Raw genomic sequence first — 21339 nt, 5'->3', positions numbered from 1 at the left:
GTGGACGAGTTCTTTCTCACCCGGAGATAATGATGCAGTGCCAACATGGCAGCCATGTCATGCGTAGGTGGTTTTGGTGGAGTTCCAAGTTGCATTTCTGCAGTAATGTTGCTGGCCCGTTTTTGAACCTCTTTTTTGACCTCTAAATGAAAGAATTATGGAAAGTAGTAAACTACAAATTTGTAGGTCTCTTTGAGATATTTCCAACAAGTATTTGTGCTCGAAAATTGGACAAGAGGGTAGAAAGTTATGACAGTTTTAGTGGACTGTGTCTGTGGGTTCCCAAAACAGTCAAAGTTAGTGAGTTCCAATGCAATTAATGTTATGTTAGTCCCTAAGCTAACTAGTAGAGGAGCTTGAACGAATTTGCTTTGGTTTTCTTTTATTTAAAGAGTTAGAAACCATCGTTAGAGGGATTTTGGATGTTGATAAACTTATGTAATTGATGGAATATCAACTGGGCTGAGTTTTGCTCCCATTTTCTTCTTCTTCTCTAAGTTGTGTTCTTGATTTCTAATTTCTCTTCTTCTTCCCTCTTAAGCACCCGCATTAGATTCTAAGTAAATTGTTTACTCCATTGGAGATTTACATGGTCCTTGGAGTAAGTGACTTGCAACTTCTTTGGTTTATGTTTAATTTTGTCAAGTGTAAGATTCTATGCCTTTGTGATTAAATCTTGCCGAGTGCAAGATCACGCGAAGATCTGTAAAGCATTCTTCCATCTTGTAAATCCATTCCAATTTGTACTTGTAAATCTGCTCTATTTGTTTCCAATTTACTTTCGTAGTTCAATTAGCAAATAAGATCTTAGTCCTATTTCATAAAAAAAAAAAAAAGATCTTCCTCTTTTATATCAGCAAATTCAGTTCTAGATTCAGTTTTCTGTTTGCTTTCTCATTCAAGAAATTCAGTTTAACTGTCATTCCGCAGATTTCAGTCTGAATTCCTTTCAGATCTGATGATTTACTGCTGTTCTGAAGTTTTCTATTCTGTATTTTTTCTCTAACCTCAGGTTTGCTTTTGTTTCATTAAAATTAGGAAACTTCTTTGATTTTAGTTGTGAACCATTGGTACATGAAGGAAAACCAGAGATCAATTGGTTTATGTGTAGAACGAACTGTTCCGACTTGAATTTGCAGAATTTCTGCAAATCTGGAGTTGAATGGCTGTTATTACAGAACTGTCTGTTCTAGGTCACACACTTGTGTTTTCTCCAAACTCCTTGGTTCCATTTACCTGAATCAAGAAGGCTCTTTTATTTTCTTATTGTCTGAGACTTAGAATTCCGTTCCCTAAATTGATTCTAGCATACCATTCAGAAAAAAAAATGGCTGCTATTGCAGAACTTGCAGAATTTCTGCAAATCCAGAGTTGAATGGCTGTTATTGCAGAACTGTCTGTTCTAGGTCACACACATGTGTTTTCTCCAAACTCCTTGGTTTCATTTACTTGAATCAAGAAGGCTCTTTTATTGTCTGATTGTCTGAGACTTAGAATTCCGTTCCCTAAATTGATTCTAGCACACCATTCAGAAAAAAAAATGATTCCAGCAAGTTTTCCAATTTTCTTTTGTGATCTGAAAGCTTTAATTTAGATCTACACACTCATTCCAGTTGAAACAGAGGCAAAAGTATCCATATTCTGATAGCACTTGTCTGAACTGAAGTCTAGATCTTGTTCATTCTTTACCGAAGTGTTTGCAATACGGTTAGAACTGTAAAAGAGTGAATTTCAGATTTCTTCTATCACAGATCTCAAACTGGAATTTTTTATGAAGTTATTTTCACATGAGATCAGATCTACTGCAAAATTCAGTTAAGGACAAAAAAAGTTTAGATCCGTCTGAACTGTATGCTCCTGTGGATCTGAACTAAGGTTTAGCTCAGATCTGATCCACATCAGAATCACCACCTCCCAAATGTATCAAACGAAACTTTGACGGGTTTTCCAGACGAAAACCGGGGCTAGAAGTTGTGGGGTGTGTGTTCCGTGATCATCATGGTGTTCTTCTAAAGGCATACTTCTGATCCACTAGGGAATATGATTCAAACAAAGTGGAGGTTCGTGCTCTACTATGCAGGCATATGTCTATTTGCAACATCAATGAGTGGTAAGTTATTAATATGAGATGAGCATAATCAAGGAAATCCTCGATTTGTATGGTAGGATATCCGTATCTTCTCGGCACAAACCAAGATTTACAAATTAGATGGCAGATACTTTGGCGAAGGAAGGAGTGGATAATCATTAATTGTAGTAGATGGAGTTCCCCTTTAGATTGTTACGCCCCTTATGTGGGTTTTGTTGTTGTTGGAATGGAATAAAATCACCATTATCGCTCAAAAAAGGAAAAAAATATGATACAAACTCGTGGGAGAATCAAAGGATCGTGTACGATTGCCATGAAGGTGCCCAAGTTGATTTGTAAAAGCTAGTGTAGTAAAATAGGATATGGATTAGGAGCATCTGATCTATACTCCTTAAGCTTATTTAAGTATCCCAATTTGATGCTCAGATATTTCACATTTTTTGAAGTGTCTGTATCATAAATTCATTTTTTGAAGGTCCTAGTGTTTCAAAATATAGACACGGACAAGAACTCAGCCAACGTAGAAGGGAGTTGACTCAAGGGAGTCAATGATTGACATGGTCAACTTTTCATTAACTTAGGCGAGTCAAAATAGTTTTAATTAAATTGGTATAGTAAAACTCAGACTCGACCAAGGTAAAAGAGAGTTAACTTGGGTGAGTTGATGATTGACTTGTGGAGTTTTGAAACTGTGGAAGGTCCACGAATATTATCTCGTATTTTTTATACTACTCGAAATCCTCGCCATATAAGAACACTGCATCAGAATTATTCCTTGCATATGATTAATGTGTTTTTTGAAAGGTTGCATATGATTAATGTGTTAGGACTTGTTCTTGTACATCAGTGCTTTATCTTGTATAGTTGACACTCGTTTGTATGCTCAAGTGACGTTCTGAGGCTATACCACAGAAGCAAAACTCCTTGCATCAATCATTGACGCAGACTAGTCAACTCGCTTTTACCTTGGTCGCATTCTTTTTTTATTCCTCATTTTCCCTATCAAGTCATCAAATCTCTCGCCTTTTGACCGTGTCAACTGAGTACTTGACTCATCAACCGAGTACTCGACTGCGTCAACCGAGTACTCGGTTGGCTGAGCGACTTGGATTTGCTTTGGCCGCATTTTGGCCTGCATCCTTTGTTTGACACATTGGGGTATACCTCTTTACTAATATTCGCCTTCACTTTCGTATCCTTAATGAATTGCATTTATAACCTTTAGCCTAACATCGCTTAAAATTGAGGATTCATTAATACGTTAAATGGAATTACACTAGAACATGCTACCTTTCCTATCTTAACAGTCACTGATTTCTATTTGATGCACCCATTGCATCTTTAGATGGCCTTTCAAGTTATTGCAAGCTCCTCCAACCGGATCCTGACCGTGGTGTATGGTCCTTTCAACCCTAGATCTAGGGGATTTTTTTTGGGAGGAGCTTAATGGTTATCCCATATAGATGGCCACATCCTTGGGTTTTAGGGGGAGGCTTCAACACTACTATATTTTTTCATGAGCGTGTTGGAAGGAGAAAAACTACCATTAGGATGAGGAGATTTAACGACTTCATCATTAGAAATAAGCTGACCATTCAAAAAAAAAATAAAAAATCAATAGAAATAAACTGGTGTACTTCCCATCTGTAGGATTTTGTTTTACGTGGTCTAGCAAGAGGAAGAATCTGTCGCTGGCTAGATTGGATAGATTACTTACTTGCAGGCCTTGGGAGTCTCATTTCAGCGTTGTGACTCGGTTCAACCTAGAACCACTTCCAGCCATTCAATTGTGTTTTTGGATTCTAACAGTGTTGCTTCCAAGACTGGCCCGTTTAGATTTAAGATTTTTTGGGCTCAAGTTTCTAGATTTTTCTAGAATTCTCATTGTTTGATGGACTGATATCGTGTTTGAAGGTAATGGGAGAGCAAAATTGGCTTGGAAGCTGTAGATTTTGAAGAGCAGAATAAAGAAGTGGAGAGTCAATGTGATCTAGAACTTGTAGCGAAGAAAGGCCTCCCTGCTCAAAGAAATTGCCAACTGAGACTTAGTGGGGGAAGAAAGGCCTCTCGTGGAGAGCAAGTGGGGTCATATAGATCGGAGGTGGCCAAAGAGTGAAAGGGTTATCAAATGGGATTAAATTTCCTGGAGAAGAGATCCAAAGCTACCTGGCCCAGGGAAGGAGATATAAATAATGCTTTCTTTCATGGAAAGACCACGGATAGAAAGGTGTTAACTTGATCACCTCGTTGAGGTAGTTTGTGGTTGGTACAGGCTGTTACTTCTTTCTTTGTTGATTTCTACTTCTAGGAGAGGAGAAGCAGGCCTGCTCTGGTGGGGTTGGCATTTGATAAGTTGTCTCCAAGCAGTGCTGCAGGACTTGAAGGGCCTTTCGAGGAAGAGGAGATTAGAGACCATGTTTGGGATGGGAAACAGATAAGGCTCTGGGACCTAATGGCTTCTCTTTCGCTTCTTTCAGGAAAATGGGACATGGTGCAGTAGAAGTTGGGACACGCGTTTTCGAATTTTTTTGCGTGAGGGAAGATAGACAAGGATGGTAGTGCCTTGGGGAGACTTTTGTTCGATTAATTTGGTGAATGCTATTTACAATATCATTGCTTAGGTCTTAACCTCTAGATTGTGGAAAGTCATGCGGGAGGTGTTCTCTCAGAACCAAGGGCCTTTGTTGAGGCGGCAGCAAATTCTGGGCGGGGTCCTAATTGGTAATGAATGTATTGATTCCAGGATGAGCGAGGGTGCACCGAGTCTCATGTTCAAGGTTGACTTGGAAAAAATATATGATATGGTTGATTTATGGAAATGTTGGAAGGCTGCTATATTAAGCGATCGGGTGGACAAAAGGATATGGATCTAGGACTCGACTGGGACTTTTTTCGTAAAATCTATTATCACCTATTGCCTCTCTCTGTTTCCCCCACTGAAGCAAAAGTGTGGAAAATCCAGGCTCCACCAAGGGTGAGCTTTTTTGGTTGGGCGGCTGTCAGAGGGCGGATCCAGACTATAGACTCTTTGCGTAAAATAGGGTTGTGGTTGATGGACCATTGTCCGTTATGCATTTAAGCCGGCGAATCAATCGATCATATTTTTATTCATTGCAACGTCGCGAGAAAGGTCTGGAGCGGGATCCTTTCCAGGTTTGGCATATCATGGGTATTTCCATCCTCTTTATCTGAGCTCCTTCAATAGTGAGTGGCGGCTCCATGGAGAAATAAGGAAAGGTGCTATGGAACTCTTGCTTTTTAGCAATTATTTGGGTCATTTGGAAAGAATGGAATCCTAGGATTTTCGATGGAGTTGCAAAGTCTCCTTACTTCATTTACATTCAAGCAATAGCAATGGTCATCTCTTGGATGAGATCTACCCCTATGTTTTTATTTGTATCGGCTCATGAATTATGGGAGGGATGGAGGATAATATGCAAGAGTAATGAGGCGCGGAACATCATAGTTCATAATTAGGAGGCTACACCGGCAGGTATGTTCAAGCTAAACTTTGATGGCTCTAGCTTGGGCTATCCAGGTCCGTCGGGAACTGGTGGAGTATTGAGGAATTCATTGGGTGAGGTGTTATGGGCATTCTCCGGTCCCATTGGGACGGGAGATTCTAGTGAGGCAGAAGTAAAAGCCGCTCATCAAGGTATAAAGTGTATTCCAAGTGAACTCTTGAACTCGATAATTGTGGAAGGTGACTCAATGAATGTCATTAGATAGCTAAGAGGTGCGTGAGTGCCGCCTTGGAGGTTTGCATCTTCGTTTGACGAAATTGAAGATTGGATATGTGATTATGCCGTAGTTTTCAATCATATTAGAAGATCGGCAAACCAGGAGGCAGATAGATTAGCTCATGGTGGGGTGGGCAGGCTTGGTTTGGAGTTATTTGATTTCCTCCCTCCGTAATTGTATATTTTCTTTGTATTTTTCTTTTCTTTTCTTTTTTCGCTCTTGTATTCTGGGCTTGACTGTCTCGGTCTTTCCCTTTTCTTTAATGAATTGCTACCATTCAAAAAAAAAAAAAATGGTTGATTGGGATGTGTTTTGGTAATATATGGAGTCATTGGATTTGGGGCGATATTTTGTCACCTCATTTTTCTATAATCATCAATGGGCAGGTTATGAGATTCTTCAAAAGCACAAGGGGGTCAGACAAGGGGGGTCCCTTATTCTTGTTTCTCTTTACTCTAGTTGTGGAGGCTTTAAGTAGACTCCTGATAAGAGAGGTTGACATTGGCATGTTTTAAGGGTTCCTGCCATGTCAGAATGGCCCTGTTATTTCCCACCTGCAAGACGCTGCTAACACTTTGATATTATGTAGCACCTCCTCTAGACTTATCTGTATGCGAATGACACCATGCAAATTCTTTTGGGTGTCGGGCAGAAGCCTTCCTCTGACATACGTTGGGATGCCTATGTGGGATGGGTATTCTTAAAAAAGCTCCTCTGAATTGCATTGAAAAGAAACCTAGCCATTGGAAAAATTATCTCTTTTGGCCGCTGGATTACCTTAATAAAGTTAAAACTCAACTAAGCCTTTGTCCCAAACTAGTTGGGGTCAGCTAATGAATCCTTTAGACAATTTTCATGAAGAAGGTGAAAGGATCTACCCGGCTCAAATTGACTAAGTCTAGTCCGGACACTAGTTGGGTTCATCTACATGGATCATTTTCTTCCATTCTATCCTATCCAAGGTCATGTTCTCTGTTATGCTCTTAGCCCTCCAATCTTTCCTCACTGTTTCTACCCAAAGTTGTTTCGGTCTGCCCCTACCTCTTTTTACTCCATCAACTTGGCGCGAGTCACTTCTTTTCACTGGAGCATCCAAAGGCCTACGTTGGATATGCCCAAACCATCCTAAGCAGTTCTCTCTCATCTTCTTCTCAATTGGTGCCACCCCCACACTTTTACGGATGTCTTCATTTTTAGTTCGATCTAACCTTGTGTGGCTGCACATCCATCTAAGCATTCGCATCTCCGCTAGACTCATCTTATGCACAAGCTGCTTCTTAGTGGCCCAACATTCTGAGCCGTACAACATGGCTGGCCTCACGGCTGTCGTATGAAACTTTTCCTTCAACTTGGTTGGTATTTTACGGTCGCACAGAACTCCTGAAGCATGCTTCCACTTCAACCAACCTTCTCTTATTTTATGGTTAACATTCTCTTCAATCTCTCCTTCCTTACGCAGGATTGAACCAAAATAGCGAAAGATGTCCTCTTCTTAACTCTAACTTAGCATTAACTCCTGCTTTGGTTTCGTCAATTAATACTAGATTACCTTAATAAAGTTCCTCTTGCAAATTTGGTAGTTCACTTCATGTCCTTTATTTGCTTCGTAATGATGTGGCCAATAAAATTGAAAAGCTTCAAAGAGATTTTCTTTGGAAGGCAGGGAGGAGAAGAAAATGAAACATTTTGTGAATTTGGAGATGGCGTGCAAGCCCCAAATCCGAGGATGCTCTCGACCTTGGGAGAGGAGAGGGACTCTTGTTGGAGAGCAATTATATTGCCAAAATATGGTGGGAAGGGGGTTGGGGGGCGGGATCAGAAGGGTGGTAGAGGATAGAGATTGTTAGTTGTTGAGGCTCGTGGGTTTGGAGGTCTGTGGTCGAAGTCAAATATGCTATCTCGTGATGTGTGAGGTTTAGTTTTGATAAGGGTGACAACTGACAAGTGTCACGTGGCCATTTCGTCCAGCGCTGTTCGCATGGCCTATGGCCCGTGACTTGGTCTATCAATGTAATATGTAAGACTCATGCCTATGTACATGTTGTAGTGAGGACGTAGTTGGTATTAAAATCCAACGTCGCTCGTCTCGTTGCGTCTTGGAAAGTCGTTGTTTATAGCACCTTTGGTCGCCACTGGTGGTTAAGGGGGTTGGTTGCTAAAGCTCTTTACCCTGAGATCTTGGTTGGCCATCGAGTGGTGCATTGCTAGTGCATATCCTAGCAGGGATTCCATTCTAGTCAACGGGTGATCGGGGACCCTTAGGAGTTGTAGACCTTTTGGCATGATCCTATTGTAACTTGTTCTAGAATCATCAATAAAGCTAAACATTTTGCCTACTCGTGTGCCCTATTGCTTTGTGTGTGTTTGGAAACTTAGCACTCCATTTGTGTTTGTTTTGTAGGTTTGATTCTCATAACTTTGCTAGGCTTACTTGCTTATTGTGAGGCAACGCAAGTGCCGCACGAACCTCAATCCCAAACCAAAGGTCCGCGACAGTTGGTATCAAAGCCGAAGTTCCTACCTACATTCAGAAATGGCGAAGAAGAATGCTACCCAAACACTCCCTCCGGAGTCTAGTCAGGTATGTGATGATCAAGAACCAATACCGGTGCGAAGTACAAGAGAACGGATTGCTGGTGTTGAGGAAAGGGTGACAGCGGTAGAGCAACAACAGTTTAATCTTGCCGAGTTGATAGAAGGCCTTGGTGTGGAGACTAAGGGCATGATAGAAGAGGTGGAAGAGCGAGTCCATGCTCTTGCTGAGTTATTGAATCAGGTCGCGATGGAGGATCTTCGAAAGCAAGTTGAGACCCTCACTGGCCAGGTGAATTTACTCATGAGGACCATCGGTAATGGCATAGGTGGTCACGGTGATGGACAGGGTAGCAGGGTACGAGTGCCTGAGCCACGATGCTACGCCGGTGCCCGTGATGCTAAGGAGTTACAAAACTTCTTGTTCGATATAGAACAATTTTTCCGTGCAACACATCTTGATGAGGAGGCCAAAGTCACTACGGCCAGCATGTACCTCAGTGATGATGCCAAATTGTGGTGGCGAACCCGTTATGAAGAGATTGAAGCGGGACGATGTGTTATTGACAGTTGGGAAGACATGAAGCGAGAACTTAAAGCACAATTCATGCCTGAGAATGTGGAGTTCATTGCCCGAAAGAACCTACGGCGCCTTCAACAAACTGGGTCGGTTCGAGAATATGTGAAGAAATTTTCGACTCTCATGCTTGATATAAAGAGCATGTCAGAGGAGGACAAGCTATTTCAATTTATGGAGGGACTAAAGCCTTGGTCTCAGACAGAGCTCTGAAGAAGAGGAGTTCAGAACCTTGCCACAGCAATGATCGAAGCAGAAAATTTATTTGATCATGTGGGGGATGACGCAACAAACAGGAAGAAAGACTTCAACAACAAGCCATCTAGCAGCTTCAACAGGCCTCCCAGCAACATGAATACCTCTAGTCGGTCTTTTAGTAGCACAAGAGGAAGAATCCAGGGTTCAGGGGGCGATAGGAGAACCTATCACAGAGAAGGGTCCAGACAATACAATGAGGCACCAACCTCTGCGTCACAGGGGCCGTGCTTCCTCACCCCACGCTCAGAGCGAAGAGGAAGAAGATGAGGAGGAACCAAAGATGACAGCTCTAAGCCTGTGCAGTGCTATCAAGGGACAAGGTGCCAAGAAAATTCTTTCTAAAGGAGTCCCATCCAAAGGCTTGATGTACATTGAAGCATGCATCAATGGAAAGATGACTCGGGCTATGATCGATACAGGTGCTACACACAACTTTTTCTCGGAACAAGAGGCAAAACGTTTGGCGTTGAAGCTCGAAAAAGATGACTGGAAAATGAAGGCAGTAAACTCAGAGGCTCGCCCCATCACTGGGAAAGCAAGGAGTGTACCAATCAAGATTGGGGCATAGTCTGGAACAGCCAATCTCATGGCAGTACCCTTAGATGATTTTCGTGTCATCTTGGGGATAGAATTCTTGAACCAGGCCAAAGCAGTTCCAATGCCCTACTTAAACTCCTTATGTATGTTTGGAGAAAAAGCACCTTGTATGATTCCTGCCACTAGACAAGAGAGGAAAGACTTCGAACACTTAACGGCCTTTCAGCTGAAGAAGGGTTTAAAGAAAGGGGAACCCACCTTCGTGGCAACCTTAAAGATGGGAGAGGCACCGGTGGGGGAGATCCTCATTCCCCCAAGCATCAAAGATGTTATAGAAGAATTTAAAGATATCATGCCTGAGAAGCTACCCAAGAAGCTGCCGCCAAGGAGGGCAGTGGACCATAAAATCGAGCTAGAGCCTGGCAGCATACCCCCAGCCCGTGCCCCCTACAGAATGGCCCCTCCAGAGTTAGCAGAGCTTAGGAGGCAACTCAATGAGCTACTAGAAGCAGGATTTCTTAGGCCTTCAAAGGCCCCCTTTGGTGCCCCAGTTCTATTCCAAAAGAAGCATGATGGGAGTCTACGATTGTGTATTGACTACAAGGCCCTCAACAAGCTGACTGTGAAGAATAAGTATCCTATCCCCCTAATTGCTGACTTGTTTGACCAACTGGGAGGAGCCAGATACTTCTCCAAGCTGGATTTGTGATCCGGCTATTACCAAGTGTGAATTGCAGAAGGAGGTGAGGCCAAGACAACCTGTGTAACAAGGTATGGTGCATTTGAATTCTTGGTGATGCCATTTGGCCTTACTAATGCCCCTGCAACCTTTTGTACTTTGATGAATGGGTTGTTTCATGAATTTCTAGATAAGTTTGTAGTGGTCTACCTCGATGACATTGTAGTATATAGCAACACTCTCGAAGAACACGGCGATCATTTAAAGAAGGTCCTTGGGGTACTCAGAAATAACCAACTCTATGTGAAGCTAGAGAAGTGCTCATTTGCTCAGGAGCGTATTATGTTCTTGGGTCACGAAGTGGGTGGAGGAGAAATTCGCATGGACAATGAGAAGGTCCGTGCCATCCAAGAGTGGCAAATTCCAACCAAGGTGGGAGAACTCCGGTCATTCCTCGGGCTTGTTAACTACTATCGGCGGTTCATATCAGGATACTCAAATCGAGCGGCTCCTTTAACAGACTTGTTGAAGAAAGATCGCTCATGGTTATGGTCCGAAAAATGCAATACTGCCTTTCAGAATCTCAAGGATGTTGTTATGGTGGAGCCAGCGCTACAGCTGCCAAACCATTCATTGCCATTTGAAGTTCAGACTGATGCCTCAGACTATGCTATTGGCGGTGTGCTTATGCAAGAAGGGCACCCGATTGCTTATGAGAGCCGCAAACTCAATGACACTGAACGAAAGTACACCGTGCAAGAAAAGGAGATGACCGCAATAGTACACTGCTTGCGAGTTTGGAGACACTACCTGCTTGGCTCCAAGTTTGTTGTCAAGACCGATAATGTAGCCACAAGCTATTTCCAAACCCAGAGGAAGTTGTCACCAAAACAAGCTCGATGGCAAGATTTCCTTGCAGAATTTGACATGGTTCTAGAATACAAGCCGGGCCGATCGAACCAAGTAGCCGACGCACTCAGTCGAAAGGCTGAGTTGGCCACCTTGAAATTGGATGAACATGCCTCCATGTGTCAAATAAAGAGCAACCTACAAGACCGTATTCGTGAAGGGCTTGAGAAAGATCCATTCGCCCAAACTATCATGCAGCTTGTGAAGGCGGGGAAATCACGACGGTTTTGGACCCAAAACGGTCTCCTACTGACCAAGCGGAGTCGAATATACATTCTGCAATCAGGTGACCTAAGGAAGGAACTTTTGAGAGAGTGCCATGATACTCTGTGGGCAGGGCACCCTGGGATTCATCGCACTCTCGCCCTGGTTGAACGTAATTAGTAATTACTACTGGCCCCGAATGAGCGATCATGTGGAAGAGTATGTTCGGACGTGCCTCACTTGCCAGCAAGATAAGGTGGAAAGGGACAAGCCCTTGGGAGAGTATCTCCCTAGACTTTATTGTGAGCTTGCCCAAAGTTGGGGAGTTTGGCTCTATCATAGTGGTCGTGGACAGGTTTTCAAAATATGCAACCTTCATACCAGCGCCATTATATTGCAGTGCAGAGGAGGCAGCTAGACTATTCTTCCGCCATGTTGTGAAATATTGGGGCGTTCCTCAGAATATTGTCAGTGACAGGGACCCAAGATTCACTGGCCGCCTGTGGACCGAAGTGTTTAAGTTGTTGGGCACAAAGTTAAACTTCTCCTCGAGCCTACACCCCCAAGCCGATAGACAGACAGAAAGGGTCAATGCCCTACTTGAAGAATACTTGAGGCACTTTGTTAGCGCCAACCAACGAAATTGGGTTCACCTGCTCGATGTAGCGCAGTTTTGCTACAACTTACAAAAGAGCTCTGCATCTAATCAAAGCCCCTTCGAGCTAGCGACTGGCCGGCAACCTTCCACCCCCCATTCCATCGCTGCTGGTTATATCGGCAATAGCCCCCTGCTTATCATATGACAAAAGAGTGGCACACAAATGTAGACATCGCCAGAGCGTATTTGGAGAAAGCTTCAAGGAGGATGAAGAAGTGGGCAGATCAGGATAGAAGACCAGATGACTTCAAAGTTGGTGACTTGGTGTTAGTCAAATTGAACTCTAGCCAGCTCAAGTTTACCCGCAAAGTGCATAAAGGCTTGGTTCGAAAATATGAAGGACCCCTTCCCATCCTGGAGCGTGTTGGTAACATCTCCTTTCGGGTCCAACTCCCTTCATGGCTCAGAATCCCTCCTATCTTTCGTGCCAGTTGTTTGAAGCCCTATCGAGCCGATAAGGAAGACAACACCAGAAACACATCAGTTCGAGAGGAACCGCACGCAACTTCCTTCACACCTGAAGTTGAGGGTATCATGGCTGAACGCACCAAGCCGTGAGGGACTTCTCGAAGACCGACACTAGAATATCTCATCAAGTGGAAAGGCCTACCTGACTCAGAAGCCAGCTGGGAACCAAGGGAAAAGCTCCACCTCACTGAAGATGAAATACATACCTACACGGACGCAATGTCGACGAGGGCGTCGACATAATTGGGTGCGGGAGTGTCACGTGGCCATTTCGTCCAGCGCTGTTCGCATGGCCTATGGCCCGTGACTTGGTCTATCAATGTAATATGTAAGACTCATGCCTATGTACATGTTGTAGTGAGGACGTAGTTGGTATTAAAATCCAACGTCGCTCGTCTCGTTGCGTCTTGGAAAGTCGTTGTTTATAGCACCTTTGGTCGCCACTGGTGGTTAAGGGGGTTGGTTGCTAAAGCTCTTTACCCTGAGATCTTGGTTGGCCATCGAGTGGTGCATTGCTAGTGCATATCCTAGCAGGGATTCCATTCTAGTCAACGGGTGATCGGGGACCCTTAGGAGTTGTGGACCTTTTGGCATGATTCTATTGTAACTTGTTCTAGAATCATCAATAAAGCTAAACATTTTGCCTACTCGTGTGCCCTATTGCTTTGTGTGTGTTTGGAAACTTAGCACTCCATTTGTGTTTGTTTTGTTGGTTTGATACTCATAATTTTGCTAGGCTTACTTGCTTGTTGTGAGGCAACGCAAGTGCCGCACGGACCTCAATCCCAAACCAAAGGTCCGTGACACAAGGCTTGTTTTTCCGTGAAGATGTGTGGCTGGTTCAAAGGCCAATGTGCCTTGAGTTTCCATGTCTCGATAGGATGGTCCATGAGAAGGGTGTTGCAATCTCTGAGTATGTCAAGAGATTGGGAGGGAGGGTTCTTTGGGGTTGGGGGGTGGCGGAACTGCTTTAAAGACGAGGGGATTATAGTTTATTTGGATCTCCATTGTAGGCCCGAGTGTGCGGTCTTCACATCTCGTATTGAGGATCGTGGAGTTTCTGATTGGGAACCTCGTGGTTCCTTTTCAGTTTGATCCTTTATTGTTGTGTTGTTGCTTAGTGCTCTTGGTCTGTCTAGTTGTTGGTCAAGGCATTTCCTCCGTTCCCCCTAAAGTCCGGAGTTTTGTGTGGATGATTGTTCGTGGGAAGTTAAATGCCCTCGTTATTCTTAAAAGCCAAAATTGCTTTTTGGTGGACAAGCGCATAATGTGAGCGAGGAGTTCGATGATAACCTATTCTCCCACTATTCTATTGCTAGAGTGGTTTGGTGCCGCACCCTTTGGTGGATTGGTTTGTCTTTTTGCTGTTTCCCCATTCTTTTTTGCCTCTTTTGGATGGGTGGAGCTACAAGCATCTTGAACTTGAGGGGAGAGTTCTTTGGAGTTTATTCCCGTTCACGGTGACTTGGGACCTTTTGTTGGAAAGGAATGGAAGGACCTTTGATGTCGAATCGAGAACCATTATAGGAATATGAGGGAGGTGAGAACGCTGATTGTGATGTGTACAGGGTTTTAGGTATCAGTTTCTGTACACATTTTGGTCGTGGCAGAAACAGAAACATGTCAGTTTCAGATCGATTGTTTTGTGGAAATCCTGTAAAATCACGAAAATGTATGGAAGATATGCTAATGATGCTCATTTAAGATGAAGCTTCAGGAAGTGCTAAAATTAGCACAAATACAAAAACAAAAAACCACCACATAAGCAAACAAACACTCATAATGGTTTAACAACATCAAACACCTAGTGACATGCAACACATGCCTGATAATTCAGTAATACTACATTTCACATTTAATTCATATCAATATTTATACATAATATATACACCACATTTTACATGCAAGTCATATAAATATTATTATATAATACGTATAGCATACCTCTGATACACTAAATGGCAAGGAAAGATACTTTTTCCTTTTTAATATAATTTCTTAGTATTTTATAAAAAACTTATTACAAATAAAATAGTAAGAAAATACAAGATAAATTTTATGTATAAAAGGGCATGGCTAAATTTTCCCATGCCTTTGATTTTGTTAGTTTTTCTAAAAGTTTAATGATTTTTAATCAGGCATGGCTAAATAAATAAAAAGACTAAATTTTCCCATGCCTTATTTATATAATTTTCTTATCCATTAAGTTTTTTTTTAATAATTTCTAAATATTATTTATTTTTTTAAAATATTTTTCATATATGAAATTAGATATTTCTCTATTTTTAAATAAATAAATAATCTTCTAGCATTTCTTGAAGCTTCATCGTAAATTTTCATCGTTTGCATTTATATTAATATGTTTTCGTCTTTTTATAAGATTTTCATTGAATTATCCAACTGAACTTATAAGTTTCCGACTTTCAACTAAAATAATGTAATATGGACACTTACTGTTTCTGTTTTGGTATGCGTTCCGGTGAGGATGGAAACGGAAACATTTTGGTTGTTTTGGGTTTTGCTGGTTCAGTTGAAATTTAAAACCATGGATGTGGGCTAACTGTCGCAAGGAGATTACAAATTAAATGCAACTGGACCACTATCGTGTCAGAAAAAAAAATCCTAGAGGAATATATCCCCAAGTGGGATCCCCCTCCCAGTAATCCTTTTGAGCTGAACTTTAATTGGCCGTCATTAGGTAATTTGTGGTCTGCTGGATTTTTTTTGGGAGGGGGACATGAATCACTTGGATGAGATGTTATTTGCTTTCTCAGGTACTAGCAGTTGATGTTATTCTAATGAGGCCGAGGTTCCTGCCCTTCTCATTGGACTTGAGGTTGTCTTGCTACATTTGACTGTGTAATCCATCTAACATGATTGGGTAGTAGTATGTGGGCTCGTCTTTAGGTCCATGGCGTTTCTCTGACATTATTAATGAGATTAGAAATATAAATTACATGTTCCACTAGGAGTTCGATTTTCACCATAGCCGTAGGAGCGCTAATGTCTTCGCTGATTTGTTAGCCAATAGGGTGGTTGGTTTTTTTCTTTTTTTTTTTTTTTTTTTTGGAAAAATACAGTTACACCCTAGGAAGCAGGATTCGATTTCACTGGTGGGGAATCGCGATTCCCCGATTCGCGAATCGGATTCGAGATTCGGTTCGATCCCCCAAAATAGGGGAATCCCGAATCCTTTTCATCGGAAATGCGAATCCCTATTTGGGAATCGCGATTTCTTTTCCACCGGAATCACGATTCTTCATTTATGGATTTGCGTTTCATTGATAATAAAATTCGCGGATTCACATCACCCAAAACCTCGAATCCCATTCCGTGAAATCCATTTCCCCGACGATTCCTTGGATATAAAAACACCCCTGATCCCCCCCCCCCAGAATGGTTTAGGGGAGTGATATTTACACCCATTTTGATCACCCCACACCCATTGTCAGTGGCAATGGGTGAGAAAAATTCAGTGGCTTTGATTGCAAAGGGGGCTAATGTACATGATGTGAGAGAAATCCAGTGGCTTTGATTGCAAAGTACACTGGCAATGGCTGTCCCCGGCGGTGAATCTCCGGCGACTCCCCGACGATTTCCTGGCGAAATTTCGAATCTCACTCCCAACCATCCCCGGAGCCTTCGAATCCTGCTTTCGAATCCCAAATCGAATCCCGTTTTCGATTCTCGCCCTGGCAACCTTGGTTACACCCCCTCAACTTTCTCACATTTTCAACTCTAACCCTGATTTTTAACAGTCACCAACTACACCCCCTGAGGTTTCGATTTGTATAGGGTACACCACCCCCTCTTTTGAAACACTATCAATGCTAATGAAGACCCCATACCCCCTCCAAACCCCATACCCGAATTCAAACACTACCATACCCCCCTCCAAACCCCATCCAAACACTACCAAAAACACAGTGGGCCCACATTATTTAGATGATCCAAAGCGTTCATTTGATAGGCTCTGACATAGATCGCGTGTGCCCAAAAAATCAGCTCCATAGGATCATCTTAACCCTTCGATTAGTGGACGAACCGTCAACTGAGGGGGTCAACCTTATACAAATTGAAACCTCTGGGGGTGTAGTTGGTGGCTTTTAAAAGTCAGGGTTACATTTGAAAATGTCAGAAAGTTGAAGGGGGTGTATCTGTATTTTCCCCTTTTTTTTGGATGAGGGGTATGTGGGGCAATCACTACCCCTGTTGTAGTTTATTTTTTTCTCTTTACTGAAGATTAGCTTTCTAAAAAAAGGTTATTGCACATGGAAACATGTAATTGTGGTTCTCCATTAAATTCATACATTTCTTTGTTACCCCTGCTTTCTACATATTCATATTTTGCATGATTGCTCATTGAAGCCACAACTTTACGTTTTTTCCCAAGAAGAGTAGCAAAATATATGAACATGAATCCGTGTATTAAGAGAGAACTCTTAAGATCCATGCAAGACCAACTTCCATAATCTCTTTGATTTGTCTTCTTGCCCAAAATAAGTTTGCAAAATATCAGTTTTATCTTGTTATTAATTGGTTTCTTCAGTGCTTACATGGGAGAAGTTGTAGAGGTATTGCTACCTTCAATTTAAACTATAAGCCCTTATCTTTCAAACTCTTCAAAATTGGTATCATCGGAATCGATTGAATTATTTTTATAAGTTTGCAGGCCTTCAACGTTAAATTGTCAATTGAACTCGACTTCATTGCCTAAACACCATATTTATGTTAATTAGTGATGATAATCAATTTAAAATTGGGAAATGTTAAATACGCCCCATTTCATCACATGGGACACCCAACTGCAGTGTACGTGGCAATCAAATCCGTTGAATCCTTCTGACTTGAAGTACATCCGCCCCTCTGCAGTCATTGATACACTGCTGCTGGGTGTCCCAAGTGATGAAAAGGGGCGCATTTATCATTTCCCTTAAAAGTTGGTATACATTTACTTCATAGATAGTATATAGCCCAAAATATGAAGCTTTGGTTTATGTAAGTCTGCGCTTTAAGGAGGGGTTGTTTATGCGAGATAGAGTACCGATGTGACCCAATCACTCTATTATCCATGAAATAGTATCAAGTCGTAGTGCTTAGAAAATTTGGGGATGTCAATGCACTATGGAATGGGATTGGGGCAAATGCGTTGCTTAAGCTGGATCCAGAGAAGAGTCCTAGATTGAGCCCATACTTGCTACATGTTTGTTATACTATAATTTTCCCTTATGCACTGTTTCTGTTTGAACAGGATTGCTGATGCTGAAGAAAACTTAGGTGAGAGTGAAGTACGAGAAGCTCACTTAGCGAAATCCTTGTTTTACATTCGAATCAGTGACAAGGTATATTCGTTATCACTTGTCAAACCTCACGACAGTATTTTGCTTAAATTTCTCTTTTCATTAAATATATGTTCCTTCCTAACTCATATCCATGTGCCACAGGAGAAAGCACTGGAGCAGCTCAAAGTAACAGAAGGAAAAACAGTCGCTGTTGGTCAAAAGATGGATTTAGTGTTCTATACATTGCAACTTGGATTTTTTTATATGGATTTTGATCTAATCTCCAAAAGCATTGATAAAGCGAAGAGGTAAGATGAGACTCCTAACTTTTCTTTTTTTCGAATCCACATTTGTACTCAAATTTGTTTGTAAGATGTAATGTTGGAGCCTATGTCACAAATATCTCCAATATTTTCAAAATATCACTTGTTTTTGTCGCCACATTTTGATAAAACGACAAAATCCCGAAATAATCCTGAGATTTTAAAAATATGCCGATATTTTCATTTTTATCATAAAATATCACGATATTATTACGGTATATTTACGATATTTTATTTTATATTTTTTTCTTAAATTTTATATATTTATATATTTTTAAATAATTTTGTTTTTATCATGTTTTCCCGATAAAAAAAAGGGCGGCCCCAGTGCACGAGGCTCCCGCCATTGCGGGGTCTGGGGAGGGCTAGATGTACGCAGCCTCCCGATATAAACCCGAAAAAAATGAAAAAAATTTACTCTATCCCAAGATTTTCCATTGTCGAGAAATTCCCGAGAACGATATTTGTGACATAGGTTGGAGCTTTTGGTATTCTAATTATTAGCATATTAATTGCAGCTTGTTTGAAGAGGGAGGTGATTGGGAAAGGAAGAACCGTTTGAAAGTATATGAAGGCCTATATTGCATGTCCACTAGAAATTTCAAGAAAGCTGCCAGTCTCTTTCTGGATTCAATATCGACCTTTACAACTTACGAACTATTTCCCTATGATATTTTCATTTTCTATACCGTCCTCACGAGTATTATATCACTGGACAGGGTTTCACTAAAACAAAAGGTAAATAAGTTTTCTTCGCTACATGTTATCTAGGCATCTTTATTCTGGATATTGAAATGTCGCAGGTAGTGGATGCCCCGGAGATCCTGACAGTGATTGGCAAAATCCCATATCTTTCAGAGTTCTTAAATTCTCTTTACGAGTGTCAGTACAAGTCATTCTTTTCCGCATTTGGTAAGTGCATGTTCTGACCTATAAAAAAAAAGTGCATGTCGTGTAAATCAGCATATCTTTTCTATTGTTCATCATTGAGCATTACAATAGGATTTCCATTACTAATTTCCATTTGGGTTGCATTGCGTGTAGTCAGTTTGGAGCTTCTTGGTTTGCTCTGCTATTTGCTCACTTGCGTCCTCCTTTTAGTTGTTTTTTTTCTCTCTTTGAATGGTAGCGTCCTCCTTTTAGTCTGTGGTTGGAAATGTATGGTTGGGTCGACGCTTTTCACATTTTAGATGTGGTCTCTTCCAAGGCCTTCCAAGTTATTGATATAGCTGGTTCTTGCTCGGCTTGCTCACCGAAAAGAAAGAAACCTTTTGTGCTGACATTGGAGCTAAACTAATTGAGCTGATTAATGTCAAAATTTATTACTCTTTGTAATTATTTGTAACTTTCTCTCTTGGGTTTTCTTTGTAACGGTTTGCAGCTGGCTTGACGGAACAAGTAAAACTGGATCGTTATCTACAACCTCATTTTCGATATTACATGAGGGAGGTCCGCACCGTAGTTTATTCTCAATTTTTGGAATCCTATAAGAGTGTTACCATGGAAGCAATGGCAACGGCATTTGGTGTAACTGTGGACTTCATTGATTTGTGAGTATTACCTCTTTAGCATTTGATAACAGTTACCATTCTTAGTTACAAATATGTTTTTTTTTGGGTGTTTATGTTTGGGCTTTCACAAGTTTTATTGAGTTCTCTGCTAAAAAAAAGTTGTGGTTGAGTTATGAGGTGTGGTTCATGGTTATTACAAGACTTTTGGTGATTTTTTTTTTTCAGGGAACTGTCCCGTTTTATAGCCGCCGGGAAACTTCATTGCAAGATCGACAAAGTTGCGGGCGTTCTTGAAACAAACAGGCCCGACGCGAAAAATGCTCTTTATCAGGCAACTATTAAACAAGGGGACTTCTTGTTAAACAGGATTCAGAAGCTGTCTCGCGTTATCGATCTGTAAGACTTTCACCTTTGGGTCCTTTGTCTTTTATAGTTAGATGGCTTAAGTAGTTGGATCATGTTTGAAATTTCATCTCCTCCCACTCCCTCACCAATGGAAGGTTGTCTAACTATAACTAGAAATACTGTATGTTAACCATATTTGGGAGGTTGAAGTATTTATGCTCTTTGCATCACTTGAGAATCTTAATCTTTTTGTTTGTTTCTTTCTTTCCGGGTGGTTGTGTTTTCAACAAAAAATATAAACAATGATAAAGAATAGGAAATGCTATTGGCACTCCCTTTTTTTTATAATGGCACTCTAATTTTTTATTGTGAAGTTTTTTGATTGGCTGCCCATAATCTTTTTTACAATGCAAATTAGTAAATTACACAACCTATTTATACCATTCATTCTATATATAGGCAACCACTTACAAGCAACATTGTTTATATCAATTATTCCACATGCCCCCAGTCCATTACATTTTTTGCAGCACCGTATGTAATATTTTGTTTGATATGTTTTTCTTTTTTTGAACAGTATACCATTCATTCTATATTATGTATGAAAGTTAAGAAGAAAACCTCTTTTAATAAAGGTTATCGACAAGAAATTTCTGAATTATTAGCATTCGGACCAGGGGTCCCATGAAAATCACATATCTTGTATTACAAAATACAGTATTGTGATTAATCCCATCCTGTATTACAAAACAATTAAAATCACATATCATTTGCTTACACAAAACCTATGTTACCAAATTTACACATCCATATCAGCCTAAGGACATGTTTGGCCACCGGGAAAAGCTCCAAAAAACCAGGAAAACAAAATATCAGTTCTAAATAGGTATTTTCTATTCACTGTTTTTTAGGACTGTTTTATTTATTCTCTCCCTCTTTTCTTAGCAGCCCCTCCCACACGTTTGGGTCCATGCCAATGAATATTACATACAATAGTTTTTCATGGTTGCTAAAACATGGCTTAAAAGCCTAAGGCCATGTCTGGCAATCATGAAATTTTTTTCCATGTAATATTGACTTGCCCAATTGTGAGAGTGGGAGAGGGAGAGGCCTGAGAGGGGAAAAAAATTTATGGTTGCCAAACATGGCATAAATTTAGAAATAGATAAAGATATACAATGGGTGCAGCTTTTGGGAAAATGGTTGGTCCATCTTAAATGTAGCAA

General features: G+C 41.1%; 1 protein-coding gene across 1 annotated transcript in view; it reads left to right on the top strand.

The window, feature by feature from the left end:
* The window catches only part of LOC143890029 (26S proteasome non-ATPase regulatory subunit 6 homolog), a 36368-nt gene extending 15907 nt beyond the window's left edge, over window positions 1-20461 (top strand). Inside the window, exons 3-8 of the mRNA XM_077394536.1 lie at window positions 17904-17994; window positions 18097-18242; window positions 18776-18995; window positions 19061-19169; window positions 19639-19807; window positions 19994-20461. Of these exons, the coding sequence (XP_077250651.1) occupies window positions 17904-17994; window positions 18097-18242; window positions 18776-18995; window positions 19061-19169; window positions 19639-19807; window positions 19994-20168 (910 nt within the window). The 3' untranslated portion in view covers window positions 20169-20461. The remainder of the gene's footprint in view (window positions 1-17903; window positions 17995-18096; window positions 18243-18775; window positions 18996-19060; window positions 19170-19638; window positions 19808-19993) is intronic.
* Window positions 20462-21339: the final 878 nt, after the last annotated feature.

Source organism: Tasmannia lanceolata, unplaced genomic scaffold (assembly GCF_043159265.1).
Source record: "Tasmannia lanceolata isolate RefF3 unplaced genomic scaffold, GAP_Taslan_0.1 ptg000013l, whole genome shotgun sequence".
Lineage (NCBI taxonomy): Eukaryota > Viridiplantae > Streptophyta > Magnoliopsida > Canellales > Winteraceae > Tasmannia > Tasmannia lanceolata.
The sequence above is the reverse complement of the archived record's forward strand: the minus strand, read 5'-3'. Positions and strand labels throughout refer to the sequence as shown.